Source organism: Lycorma delicatula, chromosome 9 (assembly GCF_047948215.1).
Source record: "Lycorma delicatula isolate Av1 chromosome 9, ASM4794821v1, whole genome shotgun sequence".
In the NCBI taxonomy this organism is placed as follows: Eukaryota; Metazoa; Arthropoda; class Insecta; order Hemiptera; family Fulgoridae; genus Lycorma; species Lycorma delicatula.
In genome coordinates, this window is record NC_134463.1 from 130677643 (window position 1) to 130704119 (window position 26477).

Consider the following 26477-nt stretch of genomic DNA (forward strand, 5'->3'; position numbering starts at 1 on the left):
GCAATGTCCCTAGCAAGTATACTGTGTGTTTCTTCTACTATATATATTATTTTTGTGTTGTCTTCATTGTCACTGTGGTTGGTACTCTACGGCCGGCTCGAGATGACAAGCACGATCGCTTCGACCGTGTGCAGGAGGGCCACGGCTAGAGGTGACATCGCCGAAGAGACAACATGAAGTGGGTTTCATTTATTATGTATTTTCCTTGTATTGTATGATTGTGGTATTATTTTATTTTATTGATTGTGTTCCTTCTAACGGTTACGAGGGCACTCACAGCGAACGTGCCCGCGGATTGCGGAAGGAGGAATAAGTTCAGACGCCAACGTGATGGGCTGCAACTGAAGGGAGGAAAAATAAATAAAATACAGGGGGCGAATCGTGGTCGCCGTGCAGGGCCAGGGAGGCAGCCTGGATGCAGAGGGCACTTTGGCTCCTTCATATGCAAGAATGAAGGTCAGTTGGGGTGCTCCGATGATGCATTTGGGACCCTCAGGTGTGAGAGGGGGACGCGGCGGTTTGCCGGCTTCGCGCAATGCGTAGCCGGCAACCTAGTGTAGGGACGGGAAGGGTAGCCTCTAAGTGGAGGGATGTAGTGGTCGTCCAGAAGGGAGGGCTGCTGCATCTTGATGAAACTGAGAGGACCCCGATGGGACGCCAAAGAAAAGGCAAGACAGGGGGGCAGTCGACTGCCACGACACTCCGACATTCCTGCGCATAGCCTAACGGCGGAGGCCGGGGATGTTGGAGGTGTTTAAGAAAGAAAAAAAAAAAAAAAAAAAAGTTTTCCGGATTAGTTTTATCCCCTTTTTTATGTAATGGATGGATGAGGGCTGTGGTCCAGTGTTCTGGAAGTTTTTCTTCGTTCCATATTTTCACGAGGCATAGATGTAGGGAAGTTTTGACTGAATAAACTGATGAGTGTTTCCAGAGTTCTGCGAAAAGCTGGTCTTCTCCGCTTGCTTTGTAGTTTTTTATTTCATTTAAGGCTGCGAGAACTTCTTGAATTGTTGGCGGGTTGATATTTACTGGTGAAGTTTTAACTGGAGTTTCAGTGTCAATCTCAAAAAGCTCTGGGGGGTCATCACAGTTGAGGAGTCTATTGAAGGTTTCTGCCAAAATTTCAGCATTTTCTTTATTGGTGTGGGCCATATTTCCTTTTTTTCCTCTCAGCATAAGGGTGGGTGGTTCATATCTTTGAAGAGCCTGACCAAAAATTTTATAATAGTCTCGGAAATTAGTTTTCTTGGAACTTTCTTCTATTTGCTGAATCAATTTTTTTTAGGCTTGTCGTTTGGTTCCTCTTATAATTTTCTGAGTTATTTTCCTTTGTTTGGTGAATTCATGGTTAGATTCTTCAGTTTTCTGGGTTTGGTGGTTGATCCAAGCCCGGTGTCGGTCTTTGACTGCTTTGTCACATTCTTCATTCCACCATTGGTGTTTTTTTCTTGGGTTTATAGGGGCTAGTTCTTCAGCTATTTCTTTCAGTTGGGATGTCAGTTCTTTTAAATTATTAGTTAATTTGATTTTTTTTGTTGTTTCTTCAAAGATGGCATTGTTTATTAATTTATGTGGATCATAAGCTCTTTTGTTTTTAGGTTGGGATTTTTTCTTTTTATGCGGGGTGAATTTTATTTTAACTTTAATTAAGTAATGATCCGATCCAGTATCTGTTCCTCTCAAGACTTTTACATTATTTCTGTAACTGTATTTATTAATAAAGAATATTTCATTATATATATAAATATATATATTTACTTTTCTTTATTCCTTGTTCATTGAAATATTTAGTGCAGAGGCACCCCCTAGGCATGGTGTCACCTGGTGTGGTAATTCATGGTATCACCCTGTTGATATCTTTTTTTGATGTTGACCTTTATTTTTGCTCTTCACTTGCAAAAATAAAAATAAACAAAGGTTCAAATATTATCAAAAAAGGTTCAATGTATTATGTGTGACTACATATTTTAATGTAAAATTTTCTGCTCTTTTCATTGATGGGGTCAAAAATAGGTCATTCCACTTGAAAAAAAAGTGTTAACCTTGAAATAAGGTCAAAATCAAATCCAAGGTAACCATGAGGTTTCCCCCTCCAATCTGAGTAACTCTTGTTTAGGTAATTTTTTTTACGTGCGTAGTTTACGAGAAAATCGCTCTTGGTGATTAAAATGAAATACTCTGTATTTGTACTTTACAAATGAAGGAGTCAAAAATGAATAGAATTTTGATAAAAATAAATTTTGACTTTTACCTAGAACCCTTCATAAGACACATTTTTAAAAAAAACTAAGGTCAATACTCCAACTACAATTGGAATTAAGTGAAGGTGGTGTTGTTTTGAAGGTTAAGAGTCAAGCTTCTTTCCATTGATTGAGTATCTTCTCTCTTTTCTTCTCTTGTTCAAGTGTTGTCTGGGGGGTCTCCTCATCAACAATATTTTCTGCTAGTTGTAGGAACAGTATGCTCTTTTAGTCATCATTTCCAACAATAGGAGGCTTTTGATCAGCCAAGTCAGGATATACCAGTCAGATTGATGGTCAGACTTGTCTTGGTGTGATCCATAGCACACTGTCAGCCACTGTTATAATTCTTCTCATTGGCTGCTACAACCAGTTGGTTCGCAATAACTTCAAGAATTGACAACCATGGTGATATAAATAAATAATCTAGCATCTCAATTCGAACATCAAAGGTTTTTCTTATTTATAATAAAGAAAACAAAATAAAAAAATATTGAAAGAATTAATCAAACAATTAATCAAACTATGAGAGCATCACCTACAAAGTAGTACTACTGATAAAGGATACATTTGATAGGTATTTGTACTGGATAAATACATATTCATCAGTTTCGGTTTTTATGTATATAAAAAAGTAAAATATAAAGGTTTATCTTTCTAAAATCAAAAATGATAATGGTTATTGTAATAATATGACTGAAGATGAGAATGTATAATAAATTTAGTTATTAGTTCATTGCTTTTAATAGCATGCATTGCTGTTAAATTGTGGTATGACTGTACTTTCTCGACTTACATGCATGCACACACACACACACTCACACTCACGCGCGCACACACACGCGCGCACGCGCTCACACACACACATATATACACATACACACACACACACACACACACACACATATATATATATATATATATATACACACACACACACACACACAATAATCTGTTTCGATGAATACAATGAAATGCTTGAAATACAATGGAATATAAATATTCCTGGAATATTTATATTCTAGGCCATTTATTTCACAAACTATGCAAAAGATCATAGAAATGGCTTAAAACTATTATATAATCTCTGATGTTTAGCTGTACGACCTTCAGAAAAGGTCCAAGTATATATTGTGACCACATGTTTCAAAATAAAAATTTTCTGCTCTTCTCACTGGTGGGGTCAAAAATAGGTTATTCCATTTGAAAAAATAGTGTTAACCTTGAAATAAGGTCAAGGTCAAATACAATGTCATCATGCGGTGTCCCATTCCAATTTGAGTTACTTTTGTTTAGGTAATTTTTTTGTATTCTGTGTAGTTTATGAGAAAATCGCCTGGGACAATTAAAATGAAACACTCTATATAATTGAAATTGTATAAGTAAACTGTAAATTTACTGTAATTGTAATTCTAGAACTGAAGTCATAAAAATAAACAAAGTTACAAAATTAAAACAAAAATGAAAAAAAAGAGACATTTTTTAGCAGAAGAGGATTAAAAAAAACAAACAAAATAAACTTTCTCAATATAACATGATTATAAAATGATTTCATATGATAATAAAAAAATAATACCAGACAAAGGATGTTTGTAATTTGGTGGTGGTGTTATTGGAGGCTTTTTGGTGGGTTTAGCAGTTGTACTAGGAGTCCAAGACCATTCTTCTGTAGTAGATGGTGGGCTCCATTCCCATGGTTTAAGAGTTGTGGTGGATGGAGGATTCAATTCCCATGGCTTAAGAGTTGTAGTCGATGAAGGTAATTTAGGACCTTCTGTTTGTTCATTATTATCTATTCCAACCGAAGATGAATCACAGGCACTGGTACCAGGCCAGTCACAGATCTGGCGATTCTGTAAGAAAAAAAAAACCAACTTGATTATTCGGGCTACTAAAAGTAAAAATATTAGTGCTACACCAAAACTGATTTCTCAGTACCTGTTGAAAATAAATTGGTTATTGTAGCATAAACGCAGCAGTTCCTGGCTATTTGCGTAAATGTTACTTGCTCTTCTACCATTCAGAATGTTCATTGCTAGTAAAACAGCAGTTCTTAAATCAATGCACTCACTGCTGTGATGAATGACAGGCCAACATTTATTAAATTATAGCTTCTGTCAAATATAAGGTTCATGGTATTACTTGTTTCAAGGGGATCATGTAAAAAATAAATAGAATTTTTATATAGGTAGTACCTTCTTTAATCACTTTATAGTATTATTCTTATTATATAAAATTAATTCTTTCATGTACTTTAATTTTTTTATAAATAAAATGATAAATAAATTTTGAAGGGAGGTATATGAATTTGATTCATGTGATTGCCTTGAAAGAGTAAGATTGGTTAAAACTGACACTGATAGATAATAGATAATGTGTGCTTGACCCTAAAAAGTTATAACAAAAGTTGAACAAAACATAATTTAGAACCATTGTCAAAAGTAGTAAATATCTCGCTTTCAAATTAATGGAACTTATTCTTCCAAATACCTTTCTGAGCTGTCGACACATTTCTCAGTGAAGATTGTGATATCACTATTGTTTATAGTTTACTAATCTTAAAACTGTTGGGAAATTCTCAAGTATGTAATAGAATAGTGTATATGATATACATAGCGCTTATTCATTTAATACATTGTTTTTGTCAAATTTAAAATGTTAGTAAATCTCATATTGTTCAAGCATGTTGAGATCTTTTTCCTATGTTCTATGTGTAGATTTTCATGTTGTAATTAATTGTGTTTTGTCCTGTGTTGATTTTGTGTTGTAATTAATTGTTTGTGTGTCCTGTTTATGTGAGGTAATTTTCAAAAACTGATTCTGCTGTTTATTGTGTCTGTAAGAGTTCCTTGTGTACAGTAAATATTCATAATTTTGTAAGGTTGCTGGATGATACATATTAGTTTGCGGTATAGATTATTTTGCCATCATGTGATAAGAGAGATTTCATGACAAATAAAATTTTGAATTTATTAATTTAATCATGATCATCTAAAAAATGATTTAAAAGAAAAAGAAAATAATTAAAAAAATTATTTGACAAGAAAGTATTTTTTAAATTTCATTGTTTAGTTATTAATAAACACACAGAAAAGGAAAAATAATTTTCTGCTTAAAAATTTTGTTCACATTCAACTAACTTCCTGAACCAAAAGCAAATTTCAAATAGCAAAGCTCAATTGAATGTTTCAAATACTATTTTAAAGATGAAATATTAATATTAAATACAGAAAAATATGAATGAATAAATTACATTGCTAAAGAGAAAGACAGATGTAGAGTAAAAGATACATCTATCTTCCAGGTTTCTGTAAAAAAAATTAAATACACTGTTTGGTTAATAAATATTAATTTTAGTAGGTTATTTAGAAATTCAAATAATCAACTAATGCAAAATTTCTGTAAGTTATCAAACTGAGGGTCAGGATTACAATTTATGTAATATTAATTAAATAAAAATAATATTATAATGGCATTAACCAATTATTAATAAAAAAGAAGAATATAAAAGTGCAATACTTATAAGATAAAATCTAACCGATACAAATGCTTGCACTAGCACATAAGAAAAACCATCACGTCATTTAAAACATGATTTTTAGAATACGTGAGGTGATACGAAAATATTCACTGCACCTAGATGCCTTACGAAACAAACACACTATAAATAAAAAAGAGTAAAATATGGAAATTCTAGAAGAAAATAACATTAGAACGATCACAAAATTATCATAATGAGTGAGCCATTAAAATGGATGATTATAATCATTGTTTTTTTTTCCAGTAACAATCCGGTATCTTTGGATTTACACATGCATCTGTATAAAATTCAATTAGTGTAGACATTAAATAGCACTGATTGAGTTAATCATGTTACTTTTTGTCACCAACTTTTATACCCAATAAATTTTAATGTATTTAAGCAACAAGAACATAACAGAAATTAAAAAAACATTATTTACTTAATGGTAATTAGTGATGAATCAAATAATATTTTCACTTTTACATATAGGGGAATAAATAAAATTTCTGGTATCGAGCAACGAAAAACTCTAATGAAATGCACATCAAAACCACTACATAGTACTGAAATCACCACCTGGTGAATAACAACAACCTCTTGAATGATCCGACCATGTAACTCTGAGGACAGTAAAGCTGTTATGGTCCTGTCTGAGTGGTATGTCTGAATGATTGAAGAATTTTTGTTTCCTCAAATAGTGGGGAAATCTGAAATCAGTTCGAATATTGGTTTCATGAGGGTGGACTGACCAATCGCACAGCTAGATTGTCAGAGAATATTATTAAACAATTACTTTTAATTTTAAGTGTTATCTCAAGGTACAGAGATATTCCTCGGTGTCAAGACTGCTGGAACATGCAGGATGTGAATTTTTCTCATCCTTGCAAAAGGTGGAAGAATCAACTCAAAAATTCATAACAAATTTATTGCCCTAAGCCCAACTTAGGGCAATATTAAACTTGAAGAGTGTGTAAATCAAAGAGGTGCCACCTTTAGGATATCATGTTCAGAATTTAGAGTATTTTAAGGTATGGCTATACGCTATCAAATTACCTGTCAGTTTGTAATAAAGTTCATTTTTAAATGTGTAAGTAAAAATAATATTATTATATTTTTAAAATTATCTTTTTTATTGGGTCTTCATCGTTTACATATTTAAAAATTAACAAAGGTATTCAAAAGTAGACTGCAAGGAGAATATTCTTTTTTAAATTGCAAAGAAGTGATAAGAAAATTTATTCTACTAGTTGCCCTGTAATTAATAAATGCTGATAAATTTTAATTAATTACGTGGAAAGATTTTAAAAAGAAATATTACTTTTTAAAGTAGAATTTTTTTTTATGATGCACATATGTATTATAAAAAAAATTCTGTATTATTTATGAGTAAAACGAAACTATTGATGGAGATACTTCTGAAATAGTTAAAACTAAAAGAATTCTTCATTCTTAAAAATGTTAAGATATTTTCAACTCAATGTGTGAATTCAATGATTTGGCTAATAATTAAAAATAATTATCAATAAATTATGAAAGAGTATGCGAGTAAATTTTACACATGTAATAATAGATTAATTATGAAGGTTAGCAATTAACGGTTAACAAATTAAAAGAGAAAAATTATCGTAATACTTACATTATTCCAGTGCAAACTTGGTGGACATGAATAAATCTCATATAATCCCCACTGGCACTGTAAATATTTATTACAATTACTAGGATGCGGGGCAAACTGACCTCTGGAACAACCGCTATCATCACTAATTTTAGCATTGGGGTCTTTATCACTGTTCAGAGCTAACTTCCACCACTGTACTGCAACTAAAAAACAAAAAAAAAACATTATTGATATATTGTAAGATATAAATGAATCTATTTTATGACTTTAAATAAGATTTAATAAACGTTATATCCACTTTAAAAATTAGTTACTTAGAAGATTTTCTTTTGTAAAAGAATCACAAAGATACGATAATATTTTGCCAGCTAATAAGTGAACACAATGAAAGCAGGAGAATAATGATAAAAATTTCATGAAATTCATATGTGATGATTTGAATTTTGATATTCATTATATACCCACCACTCTTTAAAAATTTAAAAATCTACAATACAGTTTACTTAAGATAAAAGTTGTAAAGACTGTACCCATATCTGAGCAAGCGTTCATTCTGGTTTTAGCTTTTTCTGAGATGTGGAATGAAAGCAAGCTTAGATACAGGTAACGTTTTCATAACATAAATCTTAAATAAAGTGCAACCAGTTTTTAAAAACTTTTTCTACAATTGATTTACCTTTATTATTTAACTGATTGTTTCTCAGGCATTTGACATCAAAATTGGGAAGATTAATTTCCTTTTAAAACTGAATTTGCAATCTCTTGGTTAAAGTTTATTTCTTTTTTATATTTAAAAACAAATTTGATTGGTTTTTTTTTTACTCTAACTAAATTTTTATTTTTTAATATTTTGCCAACACATCTGAGTCTAAGTGACAACATCTTTAACTTTAATCCAAAAGATTGTGGGTTTGAATTCCAGTCAGGATAGTGTTTTCACATCCTACAAAAATTTATTCATTAATTATCAGGAACTGTATTCAGGATATTACCAAGAACAACTGAAATAAATAAAAGCATATGAGAAAAAATTCAATTGAGGAAAAAAAAATTTGTATTTGTGTTTTTGGTTTATAAAAATAAGTCCTCCATTACTGAGATACTGGGTATCTATTCTACCACCACTTTGGAAAGATAACAATTAAATTATGGTACTTTTTTCCAGTATTTTTATACTACTGTACTATTGAAAAAAAAATTAGCTAGCAAATATGTGTTACTGTTTAAGTTAGTAGGCATACTAACTTAGGTAGGGTAATTAAAAAAAAAGAGGATTAAAATTAAATGTTGTGTTTTTTTTATGATTCCACATTTGAATTGATTTTTTGCTTTCTTTTCTAACATTTCAATTAATTGAGATCATATGAATATTTAAACTTAAATAAAAAAATAAAAAATAAAAATAAAACTTACCCAAAACCATAAAAAAACAGTTTGATAAAGCTTTACCTCTGCTGAATGATTTGATTTAAATTTTACTAGTAAAACATATATTTAACATCACATTTCACACATATAAGTTAGAATGAAAATGACATTAAACATGCCTACTGTGTACATTATAGCTGTGTCTGTTAGTTTGTTCTTTAGCACAGAAAATTATAAAAATGATGATTTTGCATAATAAGACATACATATGAAAGATAAAAATACACATAAATATATACAATAAAAAAGAGTGCACTTCCTTTATAAACAAATAAATGCAATTATCTATAAACAGATGTATACATGAGTTCTAATTTCGCTGCTGAAAAAGAAACCAAACTTGAAAAATACATAATTATATATATATATTATTATTATTTTTAATATTTTATATAATAAGTTACGCTTTGTAAATAAATATACAAAAGCTCGGTTACATAATCTTTTTTGAAATAAAATTAAAATATAATACATACAATTTATAAATCATGCATCAAACAAAAATTAAATATAATAAAGGTAGAAAATTGTGAAAAATTATTTTTTTAACTAACCAATACGTAAGTAAAGAGCTGTTTAAACAACTTAGAGTTGGCACACATAAATTATTTACACTGGTATATACAGGTTCTTTCGAAGAAAAAAAAATATATATATATATATATAAATTTAAAATACAGTAAATTTATTTACTCTACGTTTAACTTATCTATAAGTTAAAACTTAACATAGTAATTACAAGAATCAATTTTCATGGGATCCTGCATCTTCAATTTGTATTTAATTCTGTAATTACATTAAAATCTATGTAATTATAGACATTGATTCTTGGAATTAATATTTAAGTTTAACTTATCTATTTACTGTGTTTCGATGGTTTAAATTTCATTTAACATTAAATTTAATTACCACAATGTTCAATATGTTAATGAATTAATTTGAATTTTTGAAATTATATATATATATATATTTGTACATACACATAGAGAAGAGCATAGCAGTAGAACTTTTCCAATATCAGGAAGAGATAAATTTATCACTGACAAAAAATGTAGGTATGACCTTAACAAAAGTAGTACTTGCAAGATCAAAGATTGTAGTTTATAATCTTTCTGTTTAGTTAAGTCAAGTGCCTTAACTTTTTACTTCCTTGTATGAAGTAAAGGAAGTATTGTAATTGTGAAATTAAAGTTAAATTCAGTTTTCAGATTTTGACGGAAATATCCATTTGACCATCCCTGAATACATTTTGACTAGTTTCGGTGTGACATCTGTACGTATCTCGCATAAATCAAAAATGATTAGCCGCAGAATGGTGAAATTTTAGATTTAGGACTGTTGTAACATCTAGTTGTGCACCTTCTCTTTTGTTTGCAATTGATCTGGACCAAAAGTGTCCAAAAAACCCAAAATTCAAAAAAACGGATTTTGGAATTTTTCTTAACTGCAGTAATAAACCTCATTGAGAGATTTTCAACAATATATCATAAGTGGTACTTATTTTCATTAGTTTCAGAGTTATAACCAAACAAAATTTTAATTAATGAAATATTTGGATCTTACAACGGGAAGGTACATCTGTTCAAATCTGAATTCATTTTCTTTTCTTTTTTATAATTTAAATATATTGATTTATTAATAATTTATTAACCTCTGATTATAAAAAAAATTTACAATAAATAATATTCAATAATACCAATAAAAAATGAAAAGAATCAGAATCTATCAGTGAAATAAAATTTTATGAAATTTTCATTTTAAAAAAATGTGTATATGTAATTTAATAGGCATACAAGGTAGTCATGTGGTTTCACATCAGATTTTTTTTTTATATGTATTGCTTATTGCGGTGAAGTTAATATTAACAATAAGCTAGAACAGTTAAATAGAGTAAATGACAGACTAACATGGATGATTAAAACTAAAGTAACACAAAAAACCTTCAAAATTTTATAATGTAATGTCAATTCCAGGTTGTTTATTTTGGAGTGAGACATGGGCAGTGACATCTGCTTACAGGCAAAGTCTGCAAAATGCAAAGGTGAGTTATTACAGGTTTTATAAAGTCAGATGATGGTGTAATGAGGGTATTAGGTAGGAATGAACATTTTTTCTCTAAATACTAAAGTTAGTTATTATAGATAATGGCTTGATCAAATTGGAAGAACGGGATGAAGATTGAATTCTGGAAATTATTAAGAAACTTGTACTGAGAGAAGTGAAGTGAAGTTCGGAGTAATGAAGAAGAGATAGACGAATTGGATAAATGAATGGTGTAACAAGCAACCTACTTTATATTTGAAGAAAAGAAGTATATTGTAATAAATGACAGAGAGACAACTGAATTTTAATATTCATAAAAAAAAAGAATCTAATTTTCAACAGTGAACAAATTAAAAGCAACAATAACTTTGCAAAAAATGAAAGATGGGGAAAACAAGTATTAAAAAAAGGTATTAAATTTGTAAAGGTTAATGTAAAAGATTTTAAATTCAAAGATCAGTAATGTTGGATTGCTGTAATGTAACGGATTCCTTCAGTTGATATAGTAAAAAAATTCTGTAATTCTAAAAATGTACCTCATCTACACATACAAATATTTTATACCTTAACTAATTACAAGGTTGATTGCAAAGATGAACGATACTTTGTAATACAGCCATGATGTTATACTCATCAGATACATAATTTATAACACATTCTAAACTTGTAAATTATTCTAAATATATGTAGAAAATGGGAGATAGTATGATTTTAGTCATGCTATTTGTAAGCTCTCCCAGCGGTTTTGTTGGTAAAAGTATAGACTACCATGTGGAAATTATGAAGTAAAGGTGTTCAGCCAAGAGCTGTGAACTGAAATTACAGTAAACTGTTTTGTTGATGCTGAAATCAATCCAAATTCTGATACACTGCTCTGAAGAATAGGGTAAAAAATCCTTACTTTGAAAGCATGGAAAAATGAGTGGAACATCTGATGCAAGGAGAAAAAATTTGTGTATAAATTCATTCAGGTTTTAGAAGAACCTTTCTTGGATACATACAAGGTTAATAATGTCCAGGCTCTTAATGATTCGTTGAATATTTTAACATGTTTGGTAAGCTAATGAGTTTTGAGTCCATTGAGTCCTGTTAAAATGGCACTTGATGTTGAAATGCCTTGCTCTAAGGGAGCGGAGAGATCCCTCATCCCGGAACTGAAATTTCAGGAGCAATCAGGGTTTCATTTACAGTAAGACTTTATAGTAAGCCACATCATCAGACTGTGACAGAGTTTCTCAATGAAGTCATGTAGTTTAACCATAATCATTAATAATTTATGACCAGCATCAGCTTCACTATAAACTGAACTCTCATTGTGACTCAAATTTATATCTTTGTAATTTCAGAATTATGTTGAGATGTTTACTTCCGCAACATACATGTTAGGTGGCAATAATTCTAGTTAAGATTCCCAGTTGTCAATAATTATTTTAAAAATATTAGATGTGGAACTTTCATATTTAAGCAATATACTGACGTTATAACACTGCAACAATAAACATTCAATTAAAATAAAAATCGTCAAAATTGGTTAAAAATAACTGCTGGGCAAGTTAATACACTGTGTATCCGCAGTACATTATTAATATGTCTCACAGGACATTCACTAAATGTGTAGTGACTTATAGCATAGACCTGATGTGGGTTTAGGAATACCTGAAACTATTTTTTTTCTTTTTTTATGAAAATGATAAATTATGAAAAAACCATACTTTATATTAAAGAAGTAGCCCCCACTTCAAAAACATATCCTGAGAAAACAGAGCAGCAACTGATCCCATTTTCTGTTGGCAAAAATTGTACTAATTCACATAAGAAAATAAAACAAAATGCATCGATCTAACTTAAAAGAAACCCTGACCTTAAAGCATTAAGATAAAAATATCTGGCATATGTATTCAGCCTTTATTTCCTTTTAAGTATGATCCTTCTGACTAAACACATGCCAGTGATTACCCATGGTTTAAAAAGTTTAACACATTTCTAGAAGTGTTATTTGAGAATGAGTTTCCCAATTCTTTAAGTGCTGTTTTCATGTCAAAAAATAACCAGTAATCTTAAAGAGAACCCATATCTGAACATTAAAGTGCTTTGGAAACCTGAGGAATTATATTTTATTTAAAATATGTAGATTAAATGTAAGTAAGGAATATGCAAGGGTTTTGTCATAATGAAGTTTCCAGAAGAAAGATTTTCACAGATCTAGTCTTTTACAGGAAATATGATCACAAAGAGGTTAGAGAACATCTTGATAGGCAGTCAACAGTAATTTTGCAAACCATCAAGCAATCATCTTTCAGGATTAAATTTAGAAAAATTTTATAACATCGACATTTCACCTTAATACTCTATGGAATAATGATCACTTTCTACAGAATTTTTATTCTATTACTTTTGTAACTTCCATAGTTTCATCGCTGAATGTTAAAGTTTATACATTGTTTCATCTGAACCCCATGTCCATGTAATAACATCTACACACACAAACGCAACATGTAATGACACAGTACTTAGTTACCTTCACTTATGTCAACCAACAGGACAATAGTCTTGCTCAGAAGCTCCCCAGTGGAGTACAGGATTGGTGGTCCCGAGCTGGTTGCAGTTGTGCTTCTTGGTTTCATTGTTTGCATCGGATGCGGGAGGCATGACCATGATTGGTTTTGCTTTCACTGGGCAGAGTGCGGATGGGGAGTGCCCATCCCTTTTCCTGATTGTGAAGCCTGGTTGAGGGTGGACTGCTGTGAATTTAGTTATGCTGAAGTCTTACACTGCTCAGTGTGAGTCAGTCACTTTGGCCCTTGGCAGGGATTGTCCTATGAGTAAGGGTATCAGAGACCTTACTGCTACATGTGAGTCCTGGGATGTCCGTATTGTGGGTCAGGTAGTACCTGGCTTCCCAGCACTGGTTAAATTTGTGAGAGGTGACTTACTGAGGGAACCCATGCAGGATCTATCATTCGGGGTACGCTCAGCGCCCAACCATCTCTTCGCTTGCACCTTTTGACAGATTGACTGGCGATGATATCTCTACATCCACAATTTCCGTGGCAAAGGGTCCATGTAACAACCCTCGTCTTGGAGAACTTCTTTCTTCAGAAGCGAAGAAGAGAAAAAGTGTAGAGTTTAGTGATAAGGAAGAGTGTAGAATTCAGGAAGAAAGGATCAAACCAAGATTCGACCAAAGAGTGGCAGACCTATTCCTAAATATCTTATAATCAAGAGGAAGGAAGCAGTGATTTTTCAAAAATTAGCCATCTCGTGATAACTCGAGGCATCACAGAAACTGCTAGGGGTATTGTTAAGGAAACAAGAAAGACTGTGACAGGGTTATCTGTTGAGGCCGTCAACGACCTACAGTCATCACACTACTCAAAACAAAGAAGAGTCGGTGACTCAAAACAAATATCGATGTAGCATCGACATTGAAGTTGTCACTGATAGTAATTTAAATACTTCCAATTGTGTTGTTGTGTGCAGGGACCTGTTAAGCTGCACAGAAGAAGAAATCATTGAAGAACTTCATCCACAAGGAGTCGTTGCATGTCAAAGATTGAACATATGACACAATGGAGAAGTTATACCCTCCGCATCACATGTCCTGATGTTTAATCGACCCAGGTTTCCAGAGAAGATAAAAGCTAGTATTCATCGATTAGATCTTCGTCCATTCATCCCAAATCTGTTATATATTTTGAATGCTAGAAATCTGGAAACACAGCAGCGTGATGTACAAGGAAAAGAATCTGTGTGTGTAGTGAGCCTTTGCACCCTGGTGATTCATGCAGGGATTGACCTGTGTGCGTCAATTGCCATCAACACTACTCAGCAAGATCTGTCCTGTTTATAAACAAGAAGTAGCAATCCAGGAAGTGAAGACCGTAGAGAACGTCAGGTACTTTGATGCAAAGAAAATTATGACTAGTAAATCACCAAAGACTGTGTTCTATGATCAGGTTGGCACAGGCCCAGAAGCTCCTGCAACCCTCTTTAAAACAGGGGAAGTGATATCTGAGCTGACACCAGCATTAGCAAAAATTGTCGACTGCATCATTAATGAAAACTAGACTACTTAAAGAAACAAGTCATAAACTGTTACAAAAGTTAGTAGATGTTACTAAAACAATGGCCTCTTCTCCACCAAGGATTGGGCCTTCAACCAGTTCTAAACTGAAGGAAAATGAAGAAGCTCATTGAAAACCTGAGCAAACTAAATCACAAATTAAAGTTCAGATCAAGAAAATCCCTATTCAGGAATCTATGAAAAAATTTTAGATGAAACAGATTTTGTAAAACCAATAATGCAGCCTCCAAAAGCACAAATGCCTTTAAACAAGAGGGTGAGCACTTAGCCACCCCACACGCTCTAGTGGGTAGTGCATTGAGTTTCGACTCTGATGCACTGCTGACTGTACTATCAAAGCCGGTATCATTTGATGCTGGCTCTCCATAATCTACTGCAGAGGATCAGAATAATCCATCTCTGAAGTCCCTGACACGCTGGAGTTAAACACATCAAGGCCTTCGGTAAAACGAAAAAAAGAAGTAAAAAAGGATGGTCTAAGGTTAAAAAAAGGTAAACCTAAGCGATAGCATTAAGGAATTAGTTTCCATGAGCTTTAGAAATTTTATAATGAAAGTATGATTTCTTAATATTCTTGTGACATTATTGTAGCATTTAAAAGTTTTGAAAACACTTTGTTGGAAATGATTTATGTGTTTTAAGTGTTTTTGACAAGTTTTTTGAAGTGTTTTTATTGTGCTTTAAGTGATACACACACTTCACACCCTTGTCATACTTTGTTTCTTTAGGGGAATTTATTCCTTGACAAGTCTGTTTTTGGATGATCTGTTATGAAAAGACGAGTCTACTGACTATGTCACTGATCTTTTTTAATAGGGTGGGAAAGAAATATTATCTTTTTTCTTTTTGATGTGGAAAGGGACTAATGACCTAATGACCACAGCAGTCAATGCCCCCAAACCTTAAAATAAAAATGTATATATACATGATAAAACTAGTTTATTCTTTGTACAAAACATGCATATGTTATAAATATGCACACACATTATCATGTCAAGTTCAACCAACTTACGGCGATAATTCTCCCGGCAATCAACATTAAAACTCCAATCGCACATGCCTTGCTGTTGATTCCAATATAAACCGGGTCCACATTGTTGTGCAACTAATGCACCATTAAAACATACAGCGAATTGACTACATGAACCGGTTATTGGATAGTACTGTCCATTGTTACACTGAGCACTTGGAAATGTTATTGTTGGAGGCAGTGGTGATGAAGGCTAAATAAAATTAAAAAAATAAATTAGTTAAAAAACACAACAAAGACAAACTAATGTAACATAAAACTTTAGAAATGTGGCCTATACTTGCTTATGAAATATAGTGTTGAAAAACTTCATATAAACAGCTTCAAATTTTAAAAGTATTTATTGAATTTTAAAGTATATTAACATTTACTTTAAATTTAAAGTTTGAATTTTTTAAAAGTATTTATTGAATGTGATGTAATAAGATAATAAATTATTAAACAATTTACTAGAATTAATTTAAAACACCAGGCAATTCAAAAAGGACTTCACAAATCTACAAGCATATAAAAATTTATTGAGAAAACTTACAAATTCATTTGAGGTCTCATTTCAAAGCAAAATACATCATGTTTGATTCACGTAGTTAGTACTGAATTCAGCCACCAAAGCTGTCACCAGTGTTATTAAAAATGGATACATTTTTTGGTGCGGAACGTGTTTGCTGTGTGTTTTGGTTTTACGATTTGCAGTAAGCAACTGCAGCTCAACGTAGTTTTTGTAGAGAGTCTCCTAGTAGACATACAATTCACTCTTGGCGCCAAACCTTCATCAAGATAGGTTGTTCTGTTAAACGTACAAAATCACCAGGACGCTCATGCATTCCTCAAGCTAATGTGGAATAAGTCAGAGAAAGCTTTGCATGTAGTCTGAAGAAATCAACTTGATGTACGTCAAGTGAGACTGGGATTCCACAAACGACTGTTTAGCACGTATTACATAAATGATTGCATTTTATTAACCTGTGGGACCACCAAAGGTATTGCCTCAGAGAATGAGATGAATGACAATAGCATGTGAAATGCCATGAGGACCAGGGACCTCCGGATGAAAGGTTGAGACGCTGCCACTAAGAGTTGCTACCACAAGCCAAAATGATTGCACTTGAAGCAATACAAACTAACCATGGTTCAACACATTAAAAATTATGACAATGTTGCTCGGTTGTAGATTTGCGTGGAAGTGGTGGATAGAATTGCAAATAACAATGCATTTTTAGACAATGTAATTTAACGTTTCACATCATTGACAAAACCATCATGAAACTTTGCAGCACCCTCAGATAGCCCTAAGGTCAATTTTTTTGTGCCCAAAGCAAACAAAGCCTGTATGGCTTGTTCTTACAATGGACAACCGTAAATGGTATCGTTTATCTGGACATGCTTCAAAAAATTTTCTAATTCTTTGTTTAGAAGATGTTAGAAGACTAAGATGTTTAGAAGTTTATGAAGTTGTTTAGAAGACTAAGATGGATGCCACTACTATCAGCAACATGGGGCACCACCTCACTACTGCTTCGAAGGAAGTTTGAGATTTTATTGATACTTGACTACTAGGTTGATGGATTGGTCGTGAAATTTAAATTGCATGGCCACCTCGCTCCGCAGATTTAACCCTGCTAAATTTCTTCTTATGGGGTTTCATTAAAGATCTGATTTATGTACCACCTTTATCTTCTGATCTTGTTGGACTAAGACTGAATTAACACTGCAGCTGCAGATGTAATGTCCAACTGGCTGGTCACAGTCTGGAATTAAATCAACTTCAGGTGGGATGTATATCGCATTACAAATGGAAGCCATATTGAACCAAAGTCAATGTGGCTGACCTCAACCAAATCTGTAAATTATCTCAATAAATTTTTGTAAAGTTCCTTTTAAAGTTGTGAAGTCCTTCTTGAATCACTTGGATATAAAAATCAAGTATATTAAATACAGAATTTCATTTATAAAAAAGTAGTTGTACAATTTTCTTAAATAGCATCAATGAAAATTCAATGTTATTAAATAAATACAATTTTTATTTCAAAATTACTTCAGTATTAAATACAGTTATAATTAATTTAATTGAAATTTTAATGTTAATTTTTGTAAATTATCGATAACTGATAACTTACAAATAATGATCTGCATTAAAGTGGATTCAAACTATTTGAGAGTAGATCTTTTTATTGTACTTTGTGATAAGAGGTAGCTTCTGATTATTATTAATTCCTACATTAATTATATCAACTACTACTTATATTTGTGTTTAATAAAGTATAATTTTATTATTTTCTTTTTAGTCAAAATGAATTGCTAAATGTGAATGTTAAACAGGAACACATTTCTTTTGTTAGTATATAGATAAATTAATATTTAAAAATTTTATGACAAAACAAGTGATCACATTACACCATCTAGTGGTAGCTCCAACCGTGCATGTAATAAATGATTTTAAGTTAAGTAATAGATTGTTTTAAACCCATAAAATCCAAGGTTGTATGCATCCCATGATCAGGTTGCCACAGGCCCAGAAGCTCCTGCAGCCCTCTTTAAAACAGGAGAAGTGATATCTGAGCTGGCACCAACATTAGAAAAAATGGTCAAATGCATCATTAACAAGAAACTGAAAACTAGACTATTTAAAGAAACAAGTCATAAACTGTTACAGAAATTAGCAGATGTTACTAAAACAAGGGCCTCTTGTCAGTTTACAGTAGATAATTCAGATTTATCTATTATAAACCTGAATTATTTTTTATGATGGTAAACTTCTGTTTTGGACAGCATTCTGTTTAATTTAGAATGTGGTATTATATTAGTCACACACACATTTTATCATCTTTTAACTTACAGCAACGGAAGTAGTATGAGTGGAAGTAGTAGTGGAAGTAGTGGTGGGGATTAATGTAGTAGGTTTTGTGTCAGGTGACCACCATACTGTTGGTTTAGCAGTAACTGGTCTAGCAGTAGTAGCTTCACTCCACCATGTCATAGTCGGCTGTGTCCACCATTCATCTGGCCTTCCAGTAGTTGATGATGATGGTATCGCTGCTTCAGTTACAGTAGTTTCTTGTGAACCACCATCAACAATTTCTTAACCAAACAAAAAACAGAGTAATAAATTTAATTTAATATAGATTCCCATAATTACAATAAAGTAAAAAAATAGCCGGTCATTCTCTAATGACCGGCTTGCAATTTCTCTGGAAGAGGTTTTCTGGTTATAATAATCAGTTAAATGTGTATGTAAACTCATTATAAAGATGATACTATATTTACTCGTATGAACTAAACTGATAAAATTAAATTTAAAATCACACCTACTCCCTTTATCCTGTGGTATTATTTTTGTAGTAAAAAGTGGCACTCTTTCTTCCATCCTTCTTCTCATATCATTTTTACCTCACTTTACTTACAAATATTATATCTATAATTACCAGTCTAACATAATAGAGTCCATTTTAAAGAAACTCACAAATAAAAAGAATTAAAAACAAAGCATAAAGTGAGTTATATTTTTAAATATTATAATTATAATAACCCATTATTTATATTTATTATATATACTGGATTATAATTAATAACTCAATATATTGGGTTATTAACATGTCGTTGACAGTTATCTTTTCAATTAATATGTTTATTCACTTTTTGAAACACTACACTAACCTGCTGACTCATAAAAAATCATAAGACTTCTTTTTTCTTAAACGTTTATAAACGATCCATAGGAAGAAGCAACATCAATAAATAAGAGCCAGAAGAAATAAACAATAAATAACAACATTAATAATAAATTTAAATTAAATTAAAAAATTAAATTATTAATAAATTTTACTACTGTAATCCATTTATTCAATATTGATTGATCTTAAAAACACAAATATTTTCGACACAAATAAATTGATACTGAAAATACAGATTATTTATTTGAACCCCTTAAAATCAAAATTTCGCAAAATCCTTTCTTAGTGCATGCCTACTTAAAGATATGGAAGTACTCTGAAAATTTCAAGTCTCTACCTATAATAGTTTTGGCTGTATGTTGATTATGAATCAGTCAGTCAGGGCATTCTCTTTTAGATACAGAGATTTTAATAGTTTGGTTTTATTATACCGGATGCAATGAGTTGTAACCTTCTGTAAACAAGCTTTGAGATCATATTTTTATGCTATCATGTAGTAAACAAATAAAGAAATAAGATAAATAAATTTATTTGTCTTGTGACTTCAAAAAAATTGAATCAAAAAGTTACTTTGATTATTGTTTGACTGATAAGAACAACATTGTGGGCTTTATTAGGTAAAAAAATCAATAAGATCATTTCTAATTCCAGAAAAGTGTCAATAAAATGTTTTTGCATCTAATTTCCAGTTATAAAAATGCTTTCTGTTTTGATGATGTACATTGAATGTCATTTGCATATTTTAATTTTGTTTTTATAAAAATACTTGAATATAAAATATATCATTCCATAAGTAATATTAATAAATGAAATAGATAAAATATCATTTGTAGTGTGTGGTTGGTGGAATGTATCAGATTCTTATAATGATAATAGGTTAGTATATATGCAAAGAGTTTACAGTGATCATTATTTGTATACATCTGTTTATTACAGTGCTCTGATTTGTAAAGCTCCTTTGTGGGATCTGATGGACATGATCGGCCGATTACTTTTCTTGGTTAATTATGTGGTCACATCAATCTTCATCAACAAATTGTACAAATTCTTTTGTATTTGTTCACTGAACTACACAGCATGAATTACCAGGTGTAAATTTGTTACTTTCTTTACAACTCTTCTGTACCCTACTCTATAACAATTTCTTTATATATAAGCCTACAAACATAATTTAAAATCTAACCTAAGATGTAAAAAAAAAGTACTCCTACTTTTTAAGACTTTTCGGGGTTGACGTCTCCACAACCCTAGCCTATGCAGCTTTTCTACCTACTACAACCTGGGATGCTGAACACTTTACACTATACACATACGCTATGCCAAGAATACTACACAAATTACAACATAAACCTTTACACAACTACACAACAACCTCCCTGCACTGTTTCTTCTTACATTTGCACTTGGTGGTGAAGTGAGACCTTATGAAACGCAACCGTTATCCAAGGTGGAAATTATCGTCCTAAAGGGTGGATAACTCTACATAGTGAGTCTCAAACGATGTCCTCTGGGCACTTGAGTGAACCAAAATGTATTTTGCTTTAGCCTCAGTATGCATGGGCTCTGCAGAGGTGGCACTGTATTTCCTCCGTACTTGTAGAGCCAAAATCAGTAATCTACAGAAAAATCTTATGATGGTTGGTGGTCCATCTGAAAAAACCACTGATATTAGTCTGGTGAAAAGACCTAGCTCAGCTTTGTCTGATGATGATAACAGTCCCGAAGATAATACTAATTTAAATGGTGACAAGTCCCGCTTGCACCAATATACAAACGTGATATTTGTAGTTCTACGGAATAATCAGGAAGGTGGCTCCCTTCATAAGGTTTCCTAATGAATAAGGTAGTAACGGGTTCAAGTGGTTACCCTGATAACACAGAAAATTGAGAGACTGATCGATAGTGATAGAGACTTTTAGTGATGAGCAGAGTCTATCACTGTTATGTCTGCCCTATGGGTGGTATAAATGTGATATGCCATAAAACCTTAAATACTAGCCGAGGGATAATTTTTTCCCAGGATCTTCTTCTAGAGATAGATGTTGGTGAAATTACCGATGACTTCCTCCCCAATATGTTATAGAGATGAAGAGAATAATGCAACGTCAGAGTGGTATAGAAGAACCTACTTCTTCCTTTATATTAATATTCAACCTTTCCTACTACCGAAGAAAATTAAAGTAGTTTACCTGTCAGTATGACCATTCATCCCCTACCTGGTGATGTTTCCAGTGTCAAAGTTATGGCCACACTACAATTTCTTGCTCAAACACCGCAATATGTGTTCGATGCACAAAGATACTGACTGTCAGGAGGAAGGAACATGTATTAATTGTGAAGGATCTCATTCATCTTACTCATGAGTTGCTCAACTTTTAAAGAAGAAAAGGCAGTTCTCAAAATTTGTACCAAGCAGAAGCTATCTTTTCCAGCCACATGAAGAAAATACAAAAAGATGCTGAACTCCTGGAACCTAGTTAAAACAGACGGCTCTTTTACCACAGCTACATCAAACTAAGCCCTTGATAATAAGACCTGTTCAGTCTATTTTCATAGATTCCCTTACCCTGCCTAATAATTGGCGATTTTAATGTCCATCACTATTCATAGGGTTCATTATCATGTTCTTCCCGAGGCACTATAGTTGATCGATTGAGGCAGAACTTAGATCTCTGCTTATTTAACGACGGTTGTATACGTTTGTATGATATTCGTCAGGTACATTTTCATGCATCAATCTATCCTTGTGTTCAGCAATCCTACTCCTACATTTTACCTGGCCATGTTTCCAAAAACGTTTTTAAAAGCGATCACAGACCAGTTATTATTTCAGTCGATAATATTGATTTACCTCAAGAGTCAGCCATGCAGATAGGTGGTTCAGAAAGCAGACTGGATCAGTTACAAGGATTCCTTTGGCCAATATAACAAGGTGATAGCGTGATCAAATAACTTGCCAAGCTTACATACCAGATTTTCGATAGCGTGAATGAATTCATCCTTTTATCATCTGGAAAGCCAAGACGGCCTACTGTTCCTTGGTGGGATGAAGACTGAAGGTGTACACTATCAGCAAAGGACTTTACGTAATTTCAATCAAAGACCTATGACTGAATTGCTCTGCGACTTCCACAATGGAGGGCTGTTTTCCATGGAGTGTTTTGGTGTGCTAAACAAAATTTTCGGCTGAATTATGTCGATTCCATTTCTCGAACAACAACACCATCTGTTACAACAGATAGTGTTGTATTCATATAGCTGGAACATAAAGTTCCAGCTATATGTGGATGACGACAATCTCTGCAGCCGATTGGACTGGAAAACAACAGCATTTCGTAACTACGCCAATGGATGTAGTAAACACATTTGGAATCATGTTTATGGCAGTTTTTTCTCTTGATGAGCTAAGGCATCGCTTGAGTAATTCCCATGATACTTCCCCCGAAAATGATAATATCAAACTCGGTATGTTATCACACCTCCCAGGTATTGCATTACAATATCTTTTGTGTATCTATAATAGAATATTCTCCAACCATCTGTTTCCAGATTCTTGGTCAGAAGTATTGGTGATTCCCATACTGAAACTGATAAATCATGCCCCTCAAGTTATCATCCTACCTTCTTGACCGGTACTGTACGTAAAGTGATGGAACGAATGATAAACTGTCATCTAGTGTGGTACCTTGAGAGAAATGCTCTAACTGCCTGAACAATGTGGTTTCCACCAAGGTAGATCATCTATTGATCGTGTAGTTGCTGTGGAAGCTGTTATTCAAAACGCCTTTTTATTTCGCTAATGCTTGGTTGCCGTATATTTTGATTTGCAAAAGGCGTACGACATGGTGTGGAGGGGAGGAATCCTAAATATGCTTCATGAATGGGGTATGCAAGGGAATCTCTTTGCATTCAGCAGGGGTTTCCTCAATAATCGGTCCTTTCGAGTTTGAGTTTGGAACGATGATATCCAAAAGTTTCACACTAGAAAACGGAGTACCACAGGAAAGTGTCCTAAGTGTTACTTTGTTTGGTGTGGCTATAAATGGTATAAAAAACTGCATGCAAAACCTTAGGTGTTCATTGTTGGTAGATGATTTTTTCTATTTACTATGCATAAAGAACTTCAGCTACTGCCGAGAGGGTGCTTCAGAACATAATAACCCGCTTAGAATCGTGGTGTAAATCGACTGGATTCACGCTTTTCCCGGAAAAAATGAATTGCATTTATTTTTCCCAGTTGAGGGAACATGTTGACTTTCAAATGTTTTCATAAGACAAATCGGTTGAAGCTAGCATGCAGATTAGATTTCTAGGATTGTGGTTTGACCAACAACTGATGTGAGTAACACATTTGAAGGAGCTGATTGTTCTCACTAGGGCGTTTAATGGACACTTTGAGAGTTGTTGAAGATTATAGAGAACACGAGAAAAAATCATTCCTAAATTAAAGGAGCTTAAGTCAATCATGACTGCCTCGGCAGATGGGTATGAGCAGTTAGCTGCTAAACTGGCTGAGACTCAGTAGGTTGTGGTAACGGAGACCACAACGGCTCAGTGCCGGCTCAACAAATGGTTACAGTTCCTCAGCATAAATGATACGCAGATATTTTAAAAGAAAAACACAAGGAAAGTCTGTCTTAAAAATAACCGGAGGTGGTCTTTGTAAATTTAAGGAAAGGGGCAACTACTAAATTCAGCAAGGAGATGAGGAACAAACTTCAGATGGTCCTTACAAAAGAGGGCAAGCTTAATATTAAGGAAACAAAAAAGGGGTTAGTTGTCATTGCTTCAACTAGGAAACCTTTAAGGTTATATCTGATCTATAAGTCGGTCGGTAAGTCTGACATGAAAGTCAACTCTAAGAACAAGAGGCGCCCAAGAATCATAGTTTTTGATATAAATCGGCGACTATCTGAAGATGAGTTGATGACTCATTAGAGAGCAGAATACTCAGATGTACAAGGCTTCTTTCAAATCTGAATTTCAGTATTTTTTTAAATCGAGTAGGCGCAAGGCAGAATGCTACCAAGCTATTTTCCAGGTAAGTAATACTTTATTTAACAGCTTCAGTAAGTAGGGCAGGTTGTTTATAGACTACTCTTCTATTCGAGTTAAGGAATATTTAGATGTCCAGCATTGTTTTAAGTGCTGCATGTATGGTTACAGGGCTAAGTTCTGTGATCATCCTGCAGTATGTGCTCATTGTAGAGAAGAGGGGCACAAGCGTGACGAGTGTCCTAAGAAGTTAGAGGGTCCGACTTGCATTAATTACAAGCGTTCTTGCAAAGATCACGACCACTCTGTCAATAGTAAAGAATGCGTACACTATCTGAGAGCTGTTGAAATATATTACAACTCAATATTTAATGGTTAGATTTGGCCAGTTAAGTGCAGTGGTAATTGTGCGCACTGGTGTTTTTAAAACAACCTCCTATGAGGCTGCCACCGTGTTGGGAAAGGCTTTCCCAATCGATTTAGTGGTGAAAGTTCGGGCAGCCATGTGGAAGTTGCAAAGAGATAGGAAGGCCGAGGCATTTGGGATGCGGTTTCGAGTCAGAGCAGTACAGGAGCGGAACGGTGATCGCAATGAACCGGTTCTAAATTTCGAACAGTTGCCCATTTTCCACCTGCAGAGGCTTAACAGCCTCGTGATGTCGCAAGATCTGCACGCCATAACTAAGGGTAGGTCCTTGTATAGATTTATATGAGACTGGGGGGATGGTACGCCTCTAGTTCGTTTTTAAGGGCAATGAGAGCACAAGTGCTCTACAACCACGTGAATTTAAACCGATAATTGTTTCGGTTCCGCCTGGCAGCTGATGAGCTGTGCGTCTGTGGGGAGGTCCAGTCGTTTATTTTCAAATATTTTACAAGATATAATGCGGGTAGTAAACGGAATCGAGTTTATACAGAAGTTAATATGTTTGCACTGGCAAGTTTCATTTTGGAAATAACACTACAGCAGTGGTTTTGAACAAACTGTAAAATTATATCCTTAAATTACAATGGACACGACTGACAAAATATTATTATTAGAAGATTATTACAAAAGAGCGATCGTATGTACCGGGTACATTTAAGTACATACCTTCTTTGCATTTGGCATTTTCTGGCCAATCACATATTTTAATTTCATTATTCCAGTGTAGACTACCGGCGCAATGTTGCTTACGAAATTCTCCCAATATGCATCTGTAATACGCATTACAATTTCCTTTTACAGGTCTATAATCACCAGTATTACATGTTATCGGTAAATTATTCAATTCATTACTATTCGTTGTAGAAGATGATGGTAAATTTTCGGTAGTTGATGACGTAGTTGGTGTAGAAGAGGTAGTAGTAGTAGTAGTGGAGGTCGTTGTAGTCGTTGGTTTAGGTCTAGGTTTTCTAGTCGTTGTGGTAGATGTAGTTGTAGTAGTTTGTGTCGGCCACCATGTTTGTTGTGTTGTCGATAATGTCGATGGCGGTGTCCACCATGTTTGTTCCGTCGTTGATGATAGTGGTGGTGTCCACAAAGTTTGTTCGGTTGTCGATGTAGTAGACGAGGATACAGGTGCAGATGTGGTACTACTTGAAGATTCCACTTCTATATATTCGCCTAGAAAAAAAAAAAAAAAATAATAATAAATGCATTTTCTGGTAGTTTTGTGAGTAATAAATACACCATTATGATTTTGAACGATCGGGAAAAATATGAAAGCAATAAACGAACACCTAGAAAACGATACATACTACGTACTATGTACTACTAGAAGAGAAGTAAACTCCTAATAAGAGAAGTAAACTCCTAATTTTCTGTGTTCATAACGAACGTTTAACAAACGCAGTTAATCCTTT

At 33.2% G+C, this 26477-nt stretch overlaps 1 protein-coding gene across 1 annotated transcript in view; it reads right to left on the reverse strand.

Moving 5' to 3' along the window:
• Positions 1-26477, reverse strand: part of Cht10 (Chitinase 10) — a 130800-nt gene that overhangs the window by 51315 nt on the left and 53008 nt on the right. Inside the window, exons 13-17 of the mRNA XM_075376203.1 lie at positions 25705-26238; positions 18803-19044; positions 15949-16159; positions 7400-7584; positions 3817-4093 (exon numbers count right to left, since the gene is read on the reverse strand). Coding sequence (XP_075232318.1) covers positions 3817-4093; positions 7400-7584; positions 15949-16159; positions 18803-19044; positions 25705-26238 — 1449 coding nt within the window. The remainder of the gene's footprint in view (positions 1-3816; positions 4094-7399; positions 7585-15948; positions 16160-18802; positions 19045-25704; positions 26239-26477) is intronic.